The sequence below is a fragment of the Camelina sativa genome, chromosome 15 (genome assembly GCF_000633955.1).
Source record: "Camelina sativa cultivar DH55 chromosome 15, Cs, whole genome shotgun sequence".
NCBI lineage: Eukaryota > Viridiplantae > Streptophyta > Magnoliopsida > Brassicales > Brassicaceae > Camelina > Camelina sativa.
Genome location: NC_025699.1, coordinates 9,255,748 through 9,273,467, shown reverse-complemented (window position 1 = coordinate 9,273,467; position 17,720 = coordinate 9,255,748). Strand labels below are relative to the sequence as shown.

The following is a 17,720-nucleotide window of genomic DNA, read 5'->3' as shown; positions in this document are numbered from 1 at the left end:
CACCGGATGCCTGAGATCCGACACAGTCAAGCTAATGACTGAAAACTTATGATAAACCAGAAGCACCAAATGATTTAGCCGACCACACAGAACCGTCTTCTAAATACAAGCCTAGCGTAGTATGATCTCCAAGGTTTCTCCAGAAGACCTATAAAACCAGTAAAATTAGGAATTCACACACCAAGTGATAAGAAAAGAACTTCTCTTTATTATCTGAATGAACTGTTTACAACTGATAACGAGATCGGCCTCTAGTCGCAGCTAGATCATAACCGATTACTCAAAGTCACATAAGACTCTGTTTCAACCAACAAACAACATACCAACTAACTCCTTTTTACAAAGTTTATATACAAAAAAAAAAATCTTCATTTACTCGCACGTGTTCTCTTCCTGATTCACACGTGCTCCTCCTTCTCTATTCTTCCTCCTTGTGTAGAGCTGATGGGGCTTATCACACACATCCTCATCTCATATATAATAAACTAAAAGAAACTATTCCCAAAAAGGAGGATTAAATCACTAATTTAAGAGCCAGGATTGATAAGAAGGTGAGAGCGTTACCAGATGCAACGAGCGTCTGTAGAGGTGAGCGAAGAAACAGAACATTGGACGACGGAGACTTTTAACTCCTTCACGACGGTTCAACGACGGGTGGGATAGACAAGCCCGTCGGAAAAACTTCTAAAAAGCTTCCAAAGTTTCACTGAGTTTCTCTGTTTTTAATTTGATCCTCATAAAATATCAAAATGGCCCCTTTACTTATTCAGACATGTCTATATGACCCCAACAAATAAATATTTATACAAAAAGCTCCCCGCGTTATTTTTTTCTAATTATGATCAGTAAAACCCTATTATTTCTTGTCTTCGTCTTCTTCTTGTTCCACTTTCTTTTGTCTTCCCCTTTCTCTCCAATTTATTTACAGTTTTTCGTTTTCTTCAATTCGCGAAACACACACTAGCTTGAAGATTCTTGTTGGGATCAAGTACTCTTCCTTATTATTTTTTTCGAGAAAAGGGGTTTGATTGGTTTTGGGGGGAAGGAATCAGCAAAAACAAAATTACGAAATGGTAGGTTCATGATTTCGATCGGGTAAAAAATCGATCGAGAATGAGTCAGCCTTCAGTGATTCTTGCTACGGCTAGCTATGATCACACGATCCGATTCTGGGAAGCCGAAACTGGTCGATGTTACCGTACCATTCAGTATCCTGATTCGGTTTGTTTTTCTCTCTCTCTCTCTCTCTCTCTCTCTCACTTGACTTTGTGAATTCTGTATCAGATAGCTTATGGAGTACAAGACTGATACAAATTACTGTTTTTTTTTGTATTGATTCAGCATGTAAATAGATTGGAGATAACCCCAGATAAGCGTTATCTAGCAGCAGCTTGCAATCCTCATATACGTCTCTTTGATGTCAATTCCAACAGTCCTCAACCTGTAATTATCTTTTCTTTCTTTTTTCTTCATTTTTGGTGTTTTCTTTTGTATTTTTCTATGATTTTGAAGGAGTGTTGGTGCGTAATCAGGTGATGACCTATGATTCACATACCAACAATGTTATGGCAGTAGGATTCCATTGTGAGGGTAAATGGATGTATTCTGGATCAGAGGATGGCACTGTTAAGATTTGGGACTTGAGGTAAAGGTTATGTCATCTTCTTGTTTGTTTCTTTTAGCTTAATGTTTAATAGGTTCATTCATTCGATGTGTGGATTCTAGAAATGGACAAGGATACTCAATACAAAGTTACGAAAAATCCTTAGAACATTCCTGAAGCATACAGACCTTATTAACTTGATTTGTATTCTTAGCAACAAGTTTGCTGACTTGTAAACCAAAAATGCAGGGCTCCGGGTTGCCAAAAGGAGTATGAAAGCGTTGCCGCAGTTAACACTGTTGTTTTGCACCCAAATCAGGTACATCAAACTATCCCAGTCATCTGTTAGTGTCGTGCTGTCTTGGTAGTTTGTTTAAAGAGAGCTGCGGTGTTACTGCTATTGAAACAGTTGTGCTTGTTTTTCTGGTAGGTATCTGTTTGGTCTTTATCTGAACTTTCTCTTTTGTACAGACTGAATTGATATCTGGAGACCAAAATGGAAATATACGTGTATGGGATCTCAGAGCAAATTCGTGTAGCTGTGAACTGGTAACCGCCTTTGACACGTGTTAATATCTTTATCCTAGTTACATTTCTTAGAATCCGTAGATAATCACTTGGGGTGTAAATATAGGTGCCAGAGGTTGATACAGCTGTACGGTCTTTAACGGTTATGTGGGATGGGACAATGGTGGTTGCTGCTAACAACCGTGGAACATGTTATGTATGGCGCTTGCTGCGTGGAAAGCAGGTAGTTTTCTGATATGTAAACATTTCTTTAGTCATGCAACAGTCGCGTTCCTATGATTTCCCATGCCACTAAACACTCATTTATCTTCTTTCAGACACTGACCGAGTTTGAGCCCCTTCATAAGCTACAAGCTCATAATGGTCACATCCTTAAATGCCTCCTCTCTCCCGCAAACAAGTAATGTGTTTCGTTTTCTTTTTCTTGAAACCATTTACTTCTTCTTCTCTCTTCAAAGTTGTATATTTGTTAGCAGATATCTAGCGACCGCGTCATCTGATAAAACCGTCAAAATATGGAACGTCGATGGTTTCAAACTAGAGAAAGTTTTAACAGGTATGGTCTCCATGTTTTTTGCTAACATGATTCGTTCTCCCTTTACCTTTTCTTACAGTCATTAATCTTATTGAACAGGACATCAAAGATGGGTCTGGGACTGCGTATTCTCAGTTGATGGTGAATTTCTTGTAACAGGTACTGATCTCTATCTTAACTTAAAGCAAAAATATAAACAGAACAATCTTTCAAACTGTTTGTGATTTCTGTATTATCTGAACAGCATCATCGGACATGACGGCTAGATTGTGGTCGATGCCAGCGGGAAAAGAAGTGAAGGTGTACCAAGGTCATCATAAAGCCACTGTGTGTTGTGCACTCCACGATTAAAAACCTTAAGAAGAATGAATAAAAGCTAAAATTATGAACAACAAACAAACCACGATTGTGTTCTTTGTATTGTGTTTTAGAAAAACTCTTGGCAGTGTACATCATTATTCTCAATCGGAGTCGTTTTTAATTGCTCTTCTGATCTTTCTGCGATGATCAAACATTTCTCAACTCCACAACCCAAAAAAAAAACACAAACAGCTCCAACTAAAACTAATATCATAAGAAGCCCATGTACGGCCCAAATTCTGACAAGGAATCGTCGTCGGCCCAAATAAGCAGTGTCTCCTTGCTGAAACCACCGCACACCTAAACCCTAATTTCTTCAGTTTTCTTTTGACCTAGAGTATAAATAGCGACATTTCACTGAACCTCCAAATCTCTCGCTCTGTTACGCCATTTTCGTGAGTAAGAAGAAGAAACACTAGAGTCTCTCCCCCCCACACCAAAACCTCTAACCATGGCCGAGGGACTTGTGTTGAAGGGCACTATGCGCGCCCACACCGATATGGTAACCGCCATCGCTACACCGATCGATAATTCCGACATCATCGTCACAGCGTCGCGTGACAAATCCATCATCCTCTGGAAACTCACAAAGGACGACAAGTCATACGGTGTTGCTCAGCGTAGGCTCACAGGTCACTCTCATTTCGTTGAAGATGTGGTTCTCTCATCTGACGGTCAGTTCGCACTCTCCGGAAGCTGGGACGGTGAGCTTCGTCTCTGGGATCTCGCTACCGGCGTCTCAACCCGTCGTTTCGTCGGACACACGAAAGATGTGCTCTCCGTTGCGTTCTCCGTTGATAACCGTCAGATCGTATCTGCGTCTCGTGACTGTACGATCAAGCTGTGGAACACACTCGGTGAATGCAAGTACACGATCTCCGAAGGTGATGGTCACAAGGAGTGGATTAGCTGTGTTAGGTTTAGCCCCAACACGCATGTGCCCACCATTGTCTCTGCTTCGTGGGATCACACCGTCAAAGTGTGGAACCTACAGAACTGTAAGCTGAAGAACTCTCTTGTTGGACATACTGGTTACCTTAACACTGTTGCTGTCTCGCCTGATGGTTCGCTGTGCGCCAGTGGTGGTAAAGATGGTGTTATCTTGTTGTGGGATTTGGCTGAGGGAAAGAAGCTTTACTCGCTTGAGGCTGGCTCTATCATTCACTCGCTTTGTTTCAGTCCTAACAGATACTGGCTTTGTGCTGCGACAGAGAACAGCATTAAGATCTGGGATCTTGAGAGCAAGACTGTTGTTGAGGACTTGAAGGTTGACCTCAAGGCTGAGGCTGAGAAGGCTGATGGTGGCGTTGGAACTGGTAACCAGAAGAAGGTATGTCATTATTCTTACAATTTCGACTTGGTTGTCCGATAGTGATTGGTTCTCTTGTTTATACGAATCAATTGTTTGTGCTGCAATTGATTGTTTTAGTGAATGCACCAAAAAGTAGTTATGAATTTGTACTAGTGTTTATGGCCAAAAAATGAATTTTTGGTTTGAAATTGCATAAATATATGTTCCTAGGATTAGCTTTCAATCTCTGAAATGGTACTCTGCTCCAAAGGTTTTGACTTTGATGTTAACAGATAGGAAGAGATTGATTGATTATGTTTCTAAAGGGATTGTGTAATGAAAATGCAGGTGATCTATTGCACAAGCTTGAACTGGAGTGCAGATGGAAGCACATTGTTCAGTGGTTACACTGATGGAGTTGTCAGGGTCTGGGGTATTGGTCGTTACTAGAGACAAGAAGAAGAAGAGGATGAAGAAGACTGATGAGTGTTAGACCATCCACAATGGTGTGGGACTTTTTTTGGTCCCCCACATTTAATACTAATATTTTGAGGGTTTCTTATTTTTAGTAGGAGCATTGGTGTGTATTTGGGTTTGGTCCCCCAAATAAAATAATATTATTTTGAAAGTTTAAAGATTAATTATTTAAAGAAAGAAAATACAAAAACATACAATTTAGAAATTAATAACATTAAAAATATAACATAAAAACATCAAAACCAAAACAAACATTTTATTCAACTCATAGAAATTTTAAAATCAAACTTCATTATCCGGAAGATGTCCAAAGTTTGTCCAAATATGCTCAATCAAATCATGTTTTAGTTGATCATGAGCTTGTTTATCCCGAAGTCTTGTTTGACGAGTAATCGTACTGCTGATATTTGAACCCACACCGGCGGCACCAACGGTAAATGTTTGATCCACATGTTCTCCGTGTTGAAATTCAGAAATAATGTTTCGGTAACTGTATGTATGTCGTTCGTCTTCGACAATCATATTATGGAGTATTATGCATGATCTTATTACATTTGCCATTTTGTTTTTATCCCATAAACGAGACGGATTTTTAATAACGGCGAATCTAGCTTGCAAGACTCCAAAGGCACGCTCAACATCTTTCCTAACAGCTTCTTGTTTTTTAGAAAAGAGAGATTTTTTCCTACCTTGTGGAAGTCGGATTGATTGAATAAAAGTTGCCCAATTTGGATAAATACCATCAGTGAGATAGTACGCCAAGTTGTACTCCCTTCCGTTGACAACAAAGTTGACTTCCGGAGCTTGACCGGTTATTATGTCATCAAAAACATTAGATCGATCAAGAATATTAAGATCGTTCATAGTACCTGGAGCTCCAAAAAAGGCATGCCATATCCAGAGGTCATACGAAGCTACTGCTTCCAACACAATTGTAGGTTTTCCGGTTGACCGTGAATACATGCCTTTCCAAGCCGTGGGACAATTCTTCCACCCCCAATGCATACAGTCAATGCTACCAATCATCCCGGGAAATCCACGCTGTTCATTCTGAAAGAGTAGTCTTTGTAGATCCTCCTGTGTAGGACGTCTTAAGTATTCATCTCCAAACACTTGGATGATGCCGGCGGTAAATTCGTGCAAACATTCTCGAGCTGTCGAAGCACCAATTCGGACATACTCGTCAACACTGTCAGACGAAGTACCATATGCCAATTGACGAATTGCTGCAGTACATTTTTGTATAGGTGAAAGACCAGCACGTCCGGTTGCATCCTGGCTTTGGCGGAAATATTGGATTTCGGTAGAGAGACGTTGCACAATTCGCATGAACAGTGGCTTGTGCATGCGAAACCGTTGCCGGAATAAATATTCTGGATATGTGGGAGTGTCACTAAAATAATCATTCCAAAGATTATTGTGGCCTTCTTCCCGGTTTCGCTCGATAAAAATCCTTTCTTGTGGCTGGTTTGGTTCGGGGATATTTTGGGAGACATCATAAATATTTTCTAAATAAGCATCAAAATGATCACTATCATCTGCTTGGTAGTGATAGTGATCATCATCTCCATGGTAATGATAATGGTTTGAAGATGATCCCATTTCAAGAGAAAGGAAAAGAAATGAAGAAATGACTTTGTATTAAAGAGAGAAGAAGAGAATGGAAGTTAAAGGAAGAGAGCGAGAGTATTTTGTTGCTTTGATCTTATTTGATGAAATGAGTTGCTACTTTGGTTATGAAGAAAGGAAGATAAAGAAATGACTTGTGTTGTTGGTTTGGTCGTGTTTGGTGTGAGTTATCATATATATAGTGGAGTTCCAGTTTGTAACCCGTGAGAGACCAAAACAAAAGAACATACATGATTACACCAACAACAAGTACCCGTGACAGAGACCAACACGTCCGTAGTCAAAATACATGTAATACCCGTGAGAGACCAAAACAAAACAACATACATGATAAGAAAACAACAAGTACCCGTGTAAATCATTACACCAACATGAACAAAATACATGTGAAAATGATGATTACACCTACAACCAGCAAATCAGTAAATTTTCTTAACTTATTTTCCTTACATATCTCATTAACTACATTCTCCAACCTTACCAGACTCTGCTTCATCCATACGAATCAATGCATCTAGCTCTCTATCCGCAGTGTCCTCTGAGTACTTATCAGCCAGATCAGATGAAGAAGGCTGGGAATAGCTATAGTCGTGGCCCATGTCTTACGTAACCTGAAGATAAACAAGAAGAAGCAGATTAGACTTAGTACAACAATACACAATCTGATTAAGTTAGTTTATACAATAGCCGAGTTACTAGAAATTACAATAGCCGAGTACTAAAATAGACTTATATTAATTTAGATTGAAACAAGAAATACACAACTGAGCAAGAAATACTTAAACAGGAAATACAAATCAAACAACCAGGGAATACAAATCAAATACATAAGCCGAGTACTAAGCAAGAAAAACAAACAACAAACACATTCTATAATATCAGAAATACTGGGACACTATCTTGTTCATGATGATTTCTTCACTCGCACTCAAGGGTTCTTTTTTGGCTAGGAGAGTGTCTAGGATGGCCAGCTTCTGTAGTTTCTCCTTTTCAGCTAATTCCTCTTTCTTGACATCCCACATGCTCTTATACTCAGCAAGAGTCTTCACGTTTGTGGACTGAGCATTGTTCCTCTTCGCCTTGGCAGCCTTGATCCCTTCTGGCCTCTTCTCAGACTCCTCAACACTGCAGCTTGATGACTGCGAACCTTCACCAGCTTGTTTCCTCTTTGTTGCAGGCTGAGCTGGGGTCGTGTTAATAGTGTTAAGGGATAGAAATTTCTGCTCAAACCTTAAACGAAACCAACAATGTTCAAGGTTGAATCTCTTGTTATGGGCAGCGAAGTAGATATCATGTGCATTCTTCATGATATCATTTTCAGAATGACCAGAGCTGTTCTGTCTCTCCGCAGCTGCGAATGCGGCACAGAACTTGTTAGTATGGTCATTTATCTTGTGCCAACGCTGCTTGCAATGTGTCACCAGCATCTGTTCCCCACCGTTTCTAGCGTGAGGAGTGTCACAATAGTATTTTTGAATCCTGCTCCAGAAGCTTCCTCCCTTTTGTTGATTTGCAACGATGGGATCTTTTGAAGTGTTGAGCCATGCGGAGATCAAGACTTCATCATCAGCAGGTGTCCATGTCTTTCTCTCCTTGCGCTCTTTTGGTGTTTCTTGCGAGCTGTGAGGAGAAGGTTGGGAGCTGTGAGGAGAAGGTTGGGAGCTGTGAGGAGAAGGTTGTGAGCTCTGTCCAGAAGGTGGATAACTTTCCCAATGAAAGTTATCATTTAAACCACCTTCTTCTTGACTGTTAAGCAAGTTGAAGTAAGAAGAAGACTGAAAGAAGGGATTATTAGAATCCATAGGAAGAAACGGATAAGGAAGAGAAGGAATGCGAGGAGAAGAGAAGATAAGAGCAGAGAAGAGAAGCGGGTATAGAAGATGATCAATGCGAAGAGAAGAGAAGAGAAAAGCAGAGATTAGAAGCGGGTATAGAAGAGAAGGAATGCGAAGATAAGAGATGCGAGTATAGAAGAGAAGTGAATATCATTTACAAGTGAGAAAGGGAAGATAAATGAAAGAGATTTATGGTTTAAAACCTTACTTGCAATAACTATCAAAACTTAAAGACCAAACAACAAATGTCTAATCACAATTTATGACAAGTACACATTACAACTACCAAATTAAACAAGAAACTATGAACAAACAACACTAAAATTAAATACAACCAACTACACAACAATGCTACCAATTTATTACAAGTAAACATTACAACTACCAAATGAGAAACCTAAAAAAAAACACAACCATACGAATCAATGCGAGACATCATACGAATGACATTGTTAAAAAAATTTATCCAAAAATCATACGAATGACAATGACTATCTTAATCAACCAAAAGTTGTATCAAAATCAATGTCAAAAACATTTTACCAACCATACCAATGACACAACAATCACCAAATTGAAAACCTTGATAAAAAAAAATTTAACCTATCTCAATGTTAAAAAAATAGACCGAGACACAAAGATGATGATCCTTTAACATTTAAGAAAAAAAAACCAAAGTTTAACGATACTCAATGTTTTAAAAAAATTTTGACCAAGACACAAACATGTTTATAAGATCAACAACTACAGCAAAGGACAAACGACACAGACACAACTCGATCTTCACACAGAGACATAACGATCCATCGAACAAATGAAAAAAACAAAAAAAACACCAAAGAAACATAACCTAAATCATTTACCCTAATTCAATATCCCTAAATCAATAACCCTAATTCAATAACCCCAATTAATTAACCCTAATTGAATAACCCTAATTCAATTACCCTAATTCGCAAACCCTAATTATCTAACCCTAATTCGATAATCCCAAATCCCTAACCCTAATTCGATAATCGGCGCCAATCAAGGTTAAATCTCATGTAGTGGGAAGAAGACTAACCTTATTTAGACGGATATCATCGGGAGAGAAGCTCGAACCGCCGGACAAGCTTCGGGTGACAGGGACAGATCGCTTCGGGAGAGAAGATCGAACCGCTGGACGTCTTAGGTATTGAAGATCGGACCGGCTTCGGATGCGACAGAAGATCGGCTTCGTTAATCTGGCAAGATTTTCCGGTGAAAAGAACAGAACGTCGTGGAGGATCGAATCGCCTTCGTGGTCGCCGTCAAGAGGGAGAAGAAAGAACTCGGGATGATTTTGTCTCCCGAATACATTTTTTTTAGACCTAGCTTATTCGAGAACAAATCACACGGCTACACGTGGCGAAGAGGACGGTAAAAAAACGTCCCCAAATAAGAACCGTTTTTCAGATATTGGGCTTTTTTCATTTAAATTTAAATCCAATAAATATTGGGGACGGGCCAAATCCACGCCATTGTGGATGGTCTTACGAATTCTCCAGAAAAAAAATTAGCTGTTTTTTTAAGTTTCTCCAATTTTTCCAGACTGGGTCAGTAATGTATTAGTCCCTCCCAAAACCTCTATGTTGGCAATTTTTGTTTAAATTTCCAGAAAGAACAACAAAGTCAAAACGCCGATACATTGGTTATCATTAGATCACTGTCTTAAAAGGGCACGATTTTGATTGCTATTTACATTACTGATCTTTGGATTGGTCTTAGAAAGGTTCAATATTCACGGTTCAGCCATCGTTTCACGACTATAATGTTGCGGTTTTGGTGCAAGATGTGATTGTTGACATCTCAGTCTCGCTTGTCAAAATATTATTTTGGGCCACATTAAAAGCCCACTAGTTAAGATTCTTTAGCCGACTTGGCGCACACACTTGAGCTAGGGCTTTTTATGTCTTTCAAAATTTGTAACCACCAGAAGCAGAGGAGACTTTCTTCTTAAGCTTTTAAACCTAACTTAGTTGTGTAAGTGTAACACCAATCTTTGCTGATGATGCTGTCCGATCTTCCAAGCGATTTGACAGAGGAAGTGCTCGTTAGGCTTCCAGTGACATCGATGAGAGCAGTGCGATTCGTTTGCAAAAAGTGGAACACGTTAACCAAAGAAGAGAGTTTTACAAAGAAGCACGTTGCTCGAGCCAAAGCAGCAGCAGCAAGGGAGGTGGTTGTGGTGATGAATGATCGAGTTAATCTGATGAGCGTCAACCTCCAGGGAATTCACAACAACGTCGACCCGCGAATAAACCATCTAGGTAAACTCGTTAGCCTAACCGATTTAGATGTCTGAAGTGTTTCACTGCGATGGTTTATTGTTATGCATCACGAGAGACCGCACTAGGTTCGTTGTTTGGAATCCGTATTGCGGCCAAACCCTGTATTTCAAACATAAGCGAAAGCACGTGATGGACAAGTATGCTATTGGATACGAGACGAGAGAATCGAGCGGCCGCAGCTATAAAGTTTTAAGATTTGATGGATGTACTCGGGAATACGTTTGTTATGAACTTGACTATATCAACTCTGAAACACGGATGGAGATTATCCCTACGCCTATCACTAGGGACTGGTATATACCTTTTCAACATTGTGGCGTGTCTCTCAAAGGAAATATTTATTGGTATGCTGGGCGAAAGTTTAATGAAGAAAGAGGAGTATTCTTCTTACTCTGTTTTGATTTTACAAGAAAGAGATTTGTACCGCATCTAAGTCTACCGTTTCTCTCTTATACGGGAGATACTCTAAGTCTATCTAGTGTTAGAGATGAGCAACTTGCAGTGTTATTTCAGAATGAAGATACATCATATATGGAGATATGGATTACGACAGAGATTGAGCCCGAAACAGTGTCGTGGAGCAAGCTGTTCTTTGCGGTGGAAGTTTTAAAGATTTCGGATAGCTGTGGGAGTTTCTTTGTAGACGAGGAGAAGAAAGTTGTCGTTGTTTTTGATGAAGAGAAGAACAGAGAAATGTGGGACCGCAACATAGCTGCTTATATCATTGGAGAGGATGGAATTATCACAAAAGTAGATTTAGGAAAAGCTGTAAGCAGTTCTCATCATCCACAAATGTGCTCTTGTGTTCCAAGTTTAGCGCAAATCAAATGACCACAACTGTAAAAAAATATATATATTTAGCTGCTTTTGTAAAATCTCTATTTTGACAACTTTTGTTTCGTTTCAATAAAAGAACCAAGTGTGTGTCACAAAAGCTAATTCATGGGTTATATCATCATATCAATGTATCAAAAGGTCCCTCACCACTGTTTTGGTTGCGTTTTACATTCTTGATCGTTTTGATCTAACCTCACACTAAAACGGCAAGGTGTGTGTTTATAATAATCTCAGACAGCACGGAGTTTTTTCCACAGGGACACTAAAAATGTATCATTGTCTCTCTCTCTCACAGATATCTTATTAACGGCACAAATGGCTGCAACGGATTAATGAAGCCGAGAGGAGAAGATAGTAATGGCGGTGGTTTCTGCAGGTGCTTTAGCTTTTCCTCCTTCTTTATCCGTCCGCGCCACCCTTAATCCTGAGACTAAAGATGAACAACAACAAGGGAGCACTAGCTCTACCCAGAAATTTACTTACAGTCGAGCTTCTCCCGCAGTCCGATGGCCACATTTGAATCTCCGTGAGACTTACGATTCCACAACTTCATCACCGTCGCAACCCGTGTCCCCCACCGATACAACGGATTCAGGCGAAGTCGTCGATTCGATTGGCTTTAACGAGCAGGAAAAGACGAAAGACGATGAAACCGCCGCCGTCGCCGTCGTGGCGAGTCGGAGAAGGAGAGTGAAGAAATTGAACAAAGTGGCGCTGATTAAGGCCAAGGATTGGAGAGAGAGGGTGAAGTTTCTTACGGATAAGATTCTGAGCCTAAAACCTAATCAGTTCGTTGCGGACGTTCTCGATGCTCGTCCCGTTCAGATGACTCCTACGGATTACTGTTTCGTTGTTAAATCAGTTGGTCAGGTGAGCTGGCAACGAGCTCTTGAGGTTTTCGAGTGGCTCAATCTCCGTCATTGGCACTCACCTAACGCTCGTATGGTTGCGGCTATACTCGGTGTTTTGGGAAGGTGGAATCAAGAATCGCTTGCCGTTGAGATTTTCACTAGGGCTGAGCCAACGGTAGGAGATACTGTTCAAGTGTACAACGCGATGATGGGTGTTTATTCTCGTAGTGGCAAGTTTTCGAAAGCACAGGAGCTGCTCGACGCAATGCGTCAGAGAGGGTGTGTTCCAGACCTTATTAGTTTCAATACTCTTATTAACGCTAGGCTTAAGTCTGGTGGGGTGACTCCGAATTTAGCTGTTGAGTTATTAGATATGGTTAGGAATTCGGGTCTTAGGCCTGATGCTATCACTTACAACACTCTGCTCAGTGCGTGTTCGCGGGATTCTAATTTGGAAGGTGCTGTGAAGGTTTTTGAGGACATGGAAACTTATCGTTGTCAGCCTGATTTGTGGACTTATAATGCCATGATATCTGTTTATGGAAGATGTGGGCTTGCTGCTGAAGCTGAGAGGCTATTCATGGAGTTGGAGCTTAAAGGTTATTCACCTGATGCAGTGACATACAACTCTTTGCTCTATGCTTTTGCTAGAGAAAGAAATACAGAGAAGGTGAAGGAGGTGTACAAAGAAATGCAGAAAATGGGGTTTGGGAAAGATGAGATGACTTATAACACGATCATTCACATGTATGGCAAGCAGGGGCAACTTGATCTTGCGCTACAGCTTTATAAAGACATGAAAGGTCTGTCAGGTAGAAACCCTGATGCTATTACTTACACTGTTTTGATCGATTCACTTGGAAAAGCAAACAGAACCGTGGAAGCCGCAGCTATAATGTCTGAGATGCTCGATGCTGGGATTAAACCAACTCTGCAGACGTACAGTGCTCTAATCTGCGGTTATGCCAAGGCTGGGAAGCGAGAAGAGGCTGAGAATACTTTCAGTTGCATGTTGCGCTCAGGTACTAAACCTGATAATTTAGCGTATTCTGTAATGTTGGATGTATTACTAAGAGGCAACGAGACAAGAAAGGCGTGGGTTTTATATCGTGATATGATTTCTGACTGTCAGACACCGTCTCACAGTCTGTATGAGTTGATGGTACTTGGACTTATGAAGGAAAATAGGTCAGACGACATTCAGAAAACCATTAGAGACATGGAAGAATTGTGTGGCATGAACCCACTAGAGATTTCATCAGTTCTTGTGAAGGGTGAATGCTTTGACCTTGCTGCTAGACAGTTGAAAGTGGCTATCACCAATGGGTATGACCTGGAAAACGACACTCTATTATCTATCTTGGGTTCCTACAGTTCATCAGGCAGGCATTCAGAAGCGTTTGAGTTACTTGAATTTTTGAAAGAACACGCCAGTGGATCTAAAAGTCTTATAAATGAAGCTCTAATTGTTATACATTGCAAAGTTAACAATATTAGTGCTGCTCTAGATGAATATTTTTCTGACCCATGTGTTCATGGCTGGTGTTATGGCAGTTCCACCATGTATGAGACTCTATTACACTGCTGTGTAGCAAATGAACATTACGCTGAAGCTTCTCAAGTTTTCTCTGACCTGAGACTATCTGGCTGTGAAGCTTCAGAAAGTGTTTGTAAAAGCATGGTTGTTGTGTATTGCAAGCTTGGCTTTCCAGAGACAGCTCATCAAGTGGTTAATCAAGCTGAGACAAAAGGCTTCCACTTTGCCTGTTCGCCTATGTATACTGATATCATCGAGGCTTATGGAAAACTAAAGCTATGGCAGAAAGCGGAGAGTGTGGTTGGCAACCTAAGACAAAGTGGACGAACACCTGATCTTAAGACATGGAACAGCTTGATGTCGGCTTATGCTGAGTGTGGCTGTTATGAACGGGCAAGGGCTATTTTTAACACTATGATGAGGGATGGTCCATCTCCTACTGTTGAATCCATCAATATCTTGTTGCATGCTTTGTGTGTTGATGGGAGACTTGAAGAGCTCTACGTTGTTGTTGAAGAATTGCAAGATATGGGCTTTAAGATTAGCAAAAGCTCCATTCTTTTGATGCTTGACGCATTTGCCCGGGCTGGAAATATTTTTGAGGTAAAGAAGATATACAGTAGTATGAAAGCAGCTGGTTACTTACCCACAATTCGCCTTTATAGGATGATGATTGAGCTTCTCTGCAAAGGGAAACGAGTTAGAGATGCTGAAATTATGGTCTCTGAAATGGAAGAGGCCAATTTCAAGGTTGAGCTCGCTATATGGAATTCCATGTTGAAGATGTATACGGCTATCGAGGATTACAAGAAGACAGTTCAAGTATACCAGAGGATAAAAGAAACTGGAGTGGAACCAGATGAGACCACTTACAATACTCTCATTATAATGTATTGTAGAGACAGACGACCAGAAGAAGGGTACTTGCTGATGCAGCGAATGAGAAATATTGGTCTGGACCCAAAACTGGACACATACAAGAGCTTGATCTCTGCTTTTGGTAAGCAAAAATGCCTTGAACAAGCTGAACAACTGTTTGACGAGCTTCTCTCCAAAGGTTATAAACTAGACCGTTCATTTTACCACACGATGATGAAAATATCCCGAGATTCTGGAAGTGACTCCAAGGCAGAGAAATTGTTGCAAATGATGAAGAGTGCAGGAATAGAACCAACACTTGCTACAATGCATTTGCTTATGGTTTCATATAGTTCGTCAGGAAATCCCCAAGAAGCTGAAAAAGTTCTTAGTAACCTGAAAGAAACAGACGTGGAACTAACAACTCTGCCTTATAGCTCAGTTATTGATGCTTACCTTCGGAGCAAAGATTATAACAGTGGAATAGAAAGGCTTTTGGAAATGAAGAAAGAGGGCCTGGAGCCCGACCACAGGATATGGACTTGCTTTGTTAGGGCAGCGAGTTTCTCCAAGGAAAAAAGTGAAGTCATGTTGCTGCTGAAAGCTCTTCAAGATATTGGTTTTGATCTTCCTATCAGGTATGGATGATCTGATGTATTCCATAAAAATGATTGGTCTGTTAGTCATGTTTATGGTTTTATTATTAAAGATATTATAATTTTGATACAGGATCATCATATGGTACTAATAATTATGTGTTTTTTGATGATACCTACCAGGCTTTTAGCTGGAAGACCTGAGTTGTTAGTTCCTGAGGTGGATGAATGGTTCGAGAAACTGAGACCCATAGAGGACAATGCTGCTCTTAATTTTGCTAATGCTCTTTTAAATCTTCTTTGGGCGTTTGAACTCAGAGCTACTGCATCATGGGTATTCCAATTGGCAATCAAAAGGGGTATCTTCAGTCGCGATGTTTTTAGGTCAGTCGTCTAAACATATGTCATGAATGGTGTCAACACTCACCCTTAAACTGGTCAACACTTGTTTCTCGTGAAAACGTTTTCGAATGCACCGAGTATTTAGCAGTCACATTTACGATTGACGTTGATTTTTCAGGGTGGCGGACAAAGACTGGGGTGCTGATTTCAGAAGATTGTCGGGAGGTGCAGCACTTGTTGCCCTGACTCTATGGCTTGACCACATGCAGGCAATTTCTCTCTTTCTTCTCTCTTAATTTCTCTGCATCTTCGCATCATATTTCACAAATCCCTTCATAACTGAAGATCGTATGACATATAATCATCTCATATTCACCAATAACCCTCAACCTCTGCTACAATTCTTTTCCCATTTTCAGGATGCATCACTTGAAGGGTACCCAGAGTCTCCAAAATCAGTTGTCTTAATCACAGGGACCGCAGAATACAACGGCATATCCCTGGACAAAACGCTGAAGGCATGTCTCTGGGAGATGGGTTCTCCATTTCTTCCCTGCAAGACGAGAACTGGGCTTCTAGTGGCCAAAGCTCACTCTCTGAGAATGTGGTTGAAGGACTCACCATTCTGCTTCGACTTGGAGCTAAAAGACTCGGTGTCCTTACCAGAATCAACCTCAATGGACCTGATCGACGGGTGTTTCATAAGACGTGGACTTGTTCCTGCGTTTAACCACATCAAAGAGAGACTTGGCGGATTTGTTTCACCAAAGAAGTTTTCGAGACTGGCATTGCTACCAGACGAAATGAGAGAACGAGTGATAAAGACAGATATAGAAGGACATAGACAGAAGATAGAGAAGATGAAGAAAAATAAGGGAAATGAAGTGATTAGTGTTAACCCTCGAAAGAAGTTCGTCAGAAAGTAAGTAAGTGATGTCATGATATCGTACTATCATATTACACATTTGTAATTATTGTATACAGTTTCGATTTTTCTTATTGTCATTAGAAATTTAGAAATAAGCGTCTTCATGTAATATTTATCAATAGGATTAATAAATTAAAAAGAGTACTACAATTTACATCTAACAATTTTTTCCCGTTGAATTAAAAATTGTACTTAGGTTCAACTTATTTATTGTTAAATTCAAGATATTTTCTTTGTTGTTAAAAAATCAGTGAAACTATTGGTTTTCTATAAAGATGCGTGGATTAGACGTATTTTATACATACAACAAATTTCAAAATTTTCAAGAGCGAAAGAAACACCTAATTTGGTGTGTCTTGGTTCTCGATAGGAACTACTGCAGACACTTTCCTTCTCCTCCTAGGCGTAAGTTTTTTTAAACCAGTGGTGTTGTTCGAAGTTTCTGCAACACGTTTGCGCCTTCGTCTTTGTTTCTCCTCTGCAATGTCTTGGATCTCGTTAGACGGTTCCACTTCCAACAACCTCTCCTCTCCTCCATTGTTTGGTTCATTTTCACGAACAGTCTCATTCTCTTGTCTACATACATCTCCTGAGCATTTCTCTAATCTTTTCCTCCGTCTCTTTGGTTGCCTCTCTGCATCTGACTTCTTCTGTCTGCATCAACAAAACAGTGAATTTAGATTCACAAAAGCTGTGCAATTGCGTGTGTGTGTGTGTGTAAGGAATAATCTATTAACTTACTTGGCTTTGCCTTTCTTCTTCAGGGCTACACTATCGGGTTCTGGCTCTGGAGATATATCCGGTAGTGCCAATATAGCGCCTGTGACAAGAGCAGGACGCTCTGATTCCCGGTCAACAAAATTACCTACAATAGCTTCTTTCCGTAACCTTCTAGCTTCTTGTAAAAGAGCCACTTGATGAGGATATAAAGTCTTCCATCTCCTCAGGCACTGATTGTCAGTACGACAAGACAGATCCGAAGCCACCTTGGACCAGCTATATCCATGTTTTGCAATTGCTTCTCTCAACTTTTCATCCTCTGCCTCAGTCCACTTTCCACGATTTAATTTGGGCTCTAAACAATTTACCCATCTCTCTCGACACTGAGTCGCAGTACGTCCAGGAACAAACTGAGAAATCTTATGCCAGTTTTGAGATCCGAAGAGTGTCACAGCTACTTTCACACGTTTGTCTTCCTCTAAGC

General features: G+C 40.3%; 5 protein-coding genes across 8 annotated transcripts in view; 3 read left to right on the top strand and 2 right to left on the bottom strand.

The window, feature by feature from the left end:
• LOC104746175 (protein LST8 homolog) lies at window positions 855-3,153 on the top strand. Its single transcript, XM_010467592.2, has 10 exons — window positions 855-1,221; window positions 1,342-1,443; window positions 1,533-1,645; window positions 1,853-1,922; window positions 2,075-2,152; window positions 2,238-2,354; window positions 2,449-2,531; window positions 2,608-2,687; window positions 2,766-2,825; window positions 2,911-3,153. The coding sequence occupies exons 1-10, from the start codon at window positions 1,114-1,116 to the stop codon at window positions 3,015-3,017; spliced, it is 918 nt and encodes a 305-aa protein (XP_010465894.1). The 5' UTR covers window positions 855-1,113; the 3' UTR covers window positions 3,018-3,153.
• LOC104746174 (receptor for activated C kinase 1C) lies at window positions 3,370-9,977 on the top strand. Of its 2 annotated transcripts, XM_010467590.2 has the most exons (3): window positions 3,370-4,356; window positions 4,666-4,806; window positions 9,770-9,977. In XM_010467590.2, the coding sequence occupies exons 1-2, from the start codon at window positions 3,478-3,480 to the stop codon at window positions 4,765-4,767; spliced, it is 981 nt and encodes a 326-aa protein (XP_010465892.1). In that variant the 5' UTR covers window positions 3,370-3,477; the 3' UTR covers window positions 4,768-4,806; window positions 9,770-9,977. The 2 variants fall into 2 exon arrangements, with proteins under 2 accessions (XP_010465892.1, XP_019092932.1); XM_019237387.1 differs by lacking the exon at window positions 9,770-9,977 and having other exon boundaries at window positions 4,666-4,954.
• Window positions 7,302-8,225, bottom strand: LOC104748288 (glutathione S-transferase T3-like). The gene has a single exon (XM_010469955.1). The coding sequence runs from the start codon at window positions 8,223-8,225 to the stop codon at window positions 7,302-7,304; it is 924 nt and encodes a 307-aa protein (XP_010468257.1).
• LOC104746173 (pentatricopeptide repeat-containing protein At3g18110, chloroplastic-like) lies at window positions 11,721-16,672 on the top strand. The gene is made up of 4 exons (XM_010467589.2): window positions 11,721-15,288; window positions 15,430-15,630; window positions 15,767-15,857; window positions 16,008-16,672. The coding sequence occupies exons 1-4, from the start codon at window positions 11,762-11,764 to the stop codon at window positions 16,512-16,514; spliced, it is 4,326 nt and encodes a 1,441-aa protein (XP_010465891.1). The 5' UTR covers window positions 11,721-11,761; the 3' UTR covers window positions 16,515-16,672.
• LOC104746172 (myb-like protein L) overlaps window positions 16,764-17,720 on the bottom strand; it is a 4,283-nt gene continuing 3,326 nt past the window's right edge. For all 3 annotated transcript variants that reach the window (XM_010467586.2, XM_019237243.1, XM_019237242.1), the window contains 2 exons: window positions 17,258-17,712; window positions 16,764-17,170 (listed from right to left, as the gene is read on the bottom strand). In XM_010467586.2, the coding sequence (XP_010465888.1) occupies window positions 16,858-17,170; window positions 17,258-17,712 (768 nt within the window). In that variant the 3' untranslated portion in view covers window positions 16,764-16,857. The remainder of the gene's footprint in view (window positions 17,171-17,257; window positions 17,713-17,720) is intronic.

What these genes read in the sequence shown, in the direction of transcription:
- LOC104746175 (XM_010467592.2), top strand. Translation starts at nt 1,114, where the DNA reads ATGAGTCAGCCTTCAGTGATTCTTGCTACGGCTAGCTATGATCACACG. An exon ending in CCATTCAGTATCCTGATTCG is followed by an intron (nt 1,222 to 1,341) that starts GTTTGTTTTTCT and finishes GTATTGATTCAG; the next exon opens with CATGTAAATAGATTGGAGAT. An exon ending in ACTAGAGAAAGTTTTAACAG is followed by an intron (nt 2,688 to 2,765) that starts GTATGGTCTCCA and finishes CTTATTGAACAG; the next exon opens with GACATCAAAGATGGGTCTGG.
- LOC104746174 (XM_010467590.2), top strand. Translation starts at nt 3,478, where the DNA reads ATGGCCGAGGGACTTGTGTTGAAGGGCACTATGCGCGCCCACACCGAT. An exon ending in GAACTGGTAACCAGAAGAAG is followed by an intron (nt 4,357 to 4,665) that starts GTATGTCATTAT and finishes ATGAAAATGCAG; the next exon opens with GTGATCTATTGCACAAGCTT.
- LOC104748288 (XM_010469955.1), bottom strand. Translation starts at nt 8,225, where the DNA reads ATGGATTCTAATAATCCCTTCTTTCAGTCTTCTTCTTACTTCAACTTG.
- LOC104746173 (XM_010467589.2), top strand. Translation starts at nt 11,762, where the DNA reads ATGGCGGTGGTTTCTGCAGGTGCTTTAGCTTTTCCTCCTTCTTTATCC. An exon ending in TTCAGTCGCGATGTTTTTAG is followed by an intron (nt 15,631 to 15,766) that starts GTCAGTCGTCTA and finishes TTGATTTTTCAG; the next exon opens with GGTGGCGGACAAAGACTGGG. An exon ending in TATGGCTTGACCACATGCAG is followed by an intron (nt 15,858 to 16,007) that starts GCAATTTCTCTC and finishes TCCCATTTTCAG; the next exon opens with GATGCATCACTTGAAGGGTA.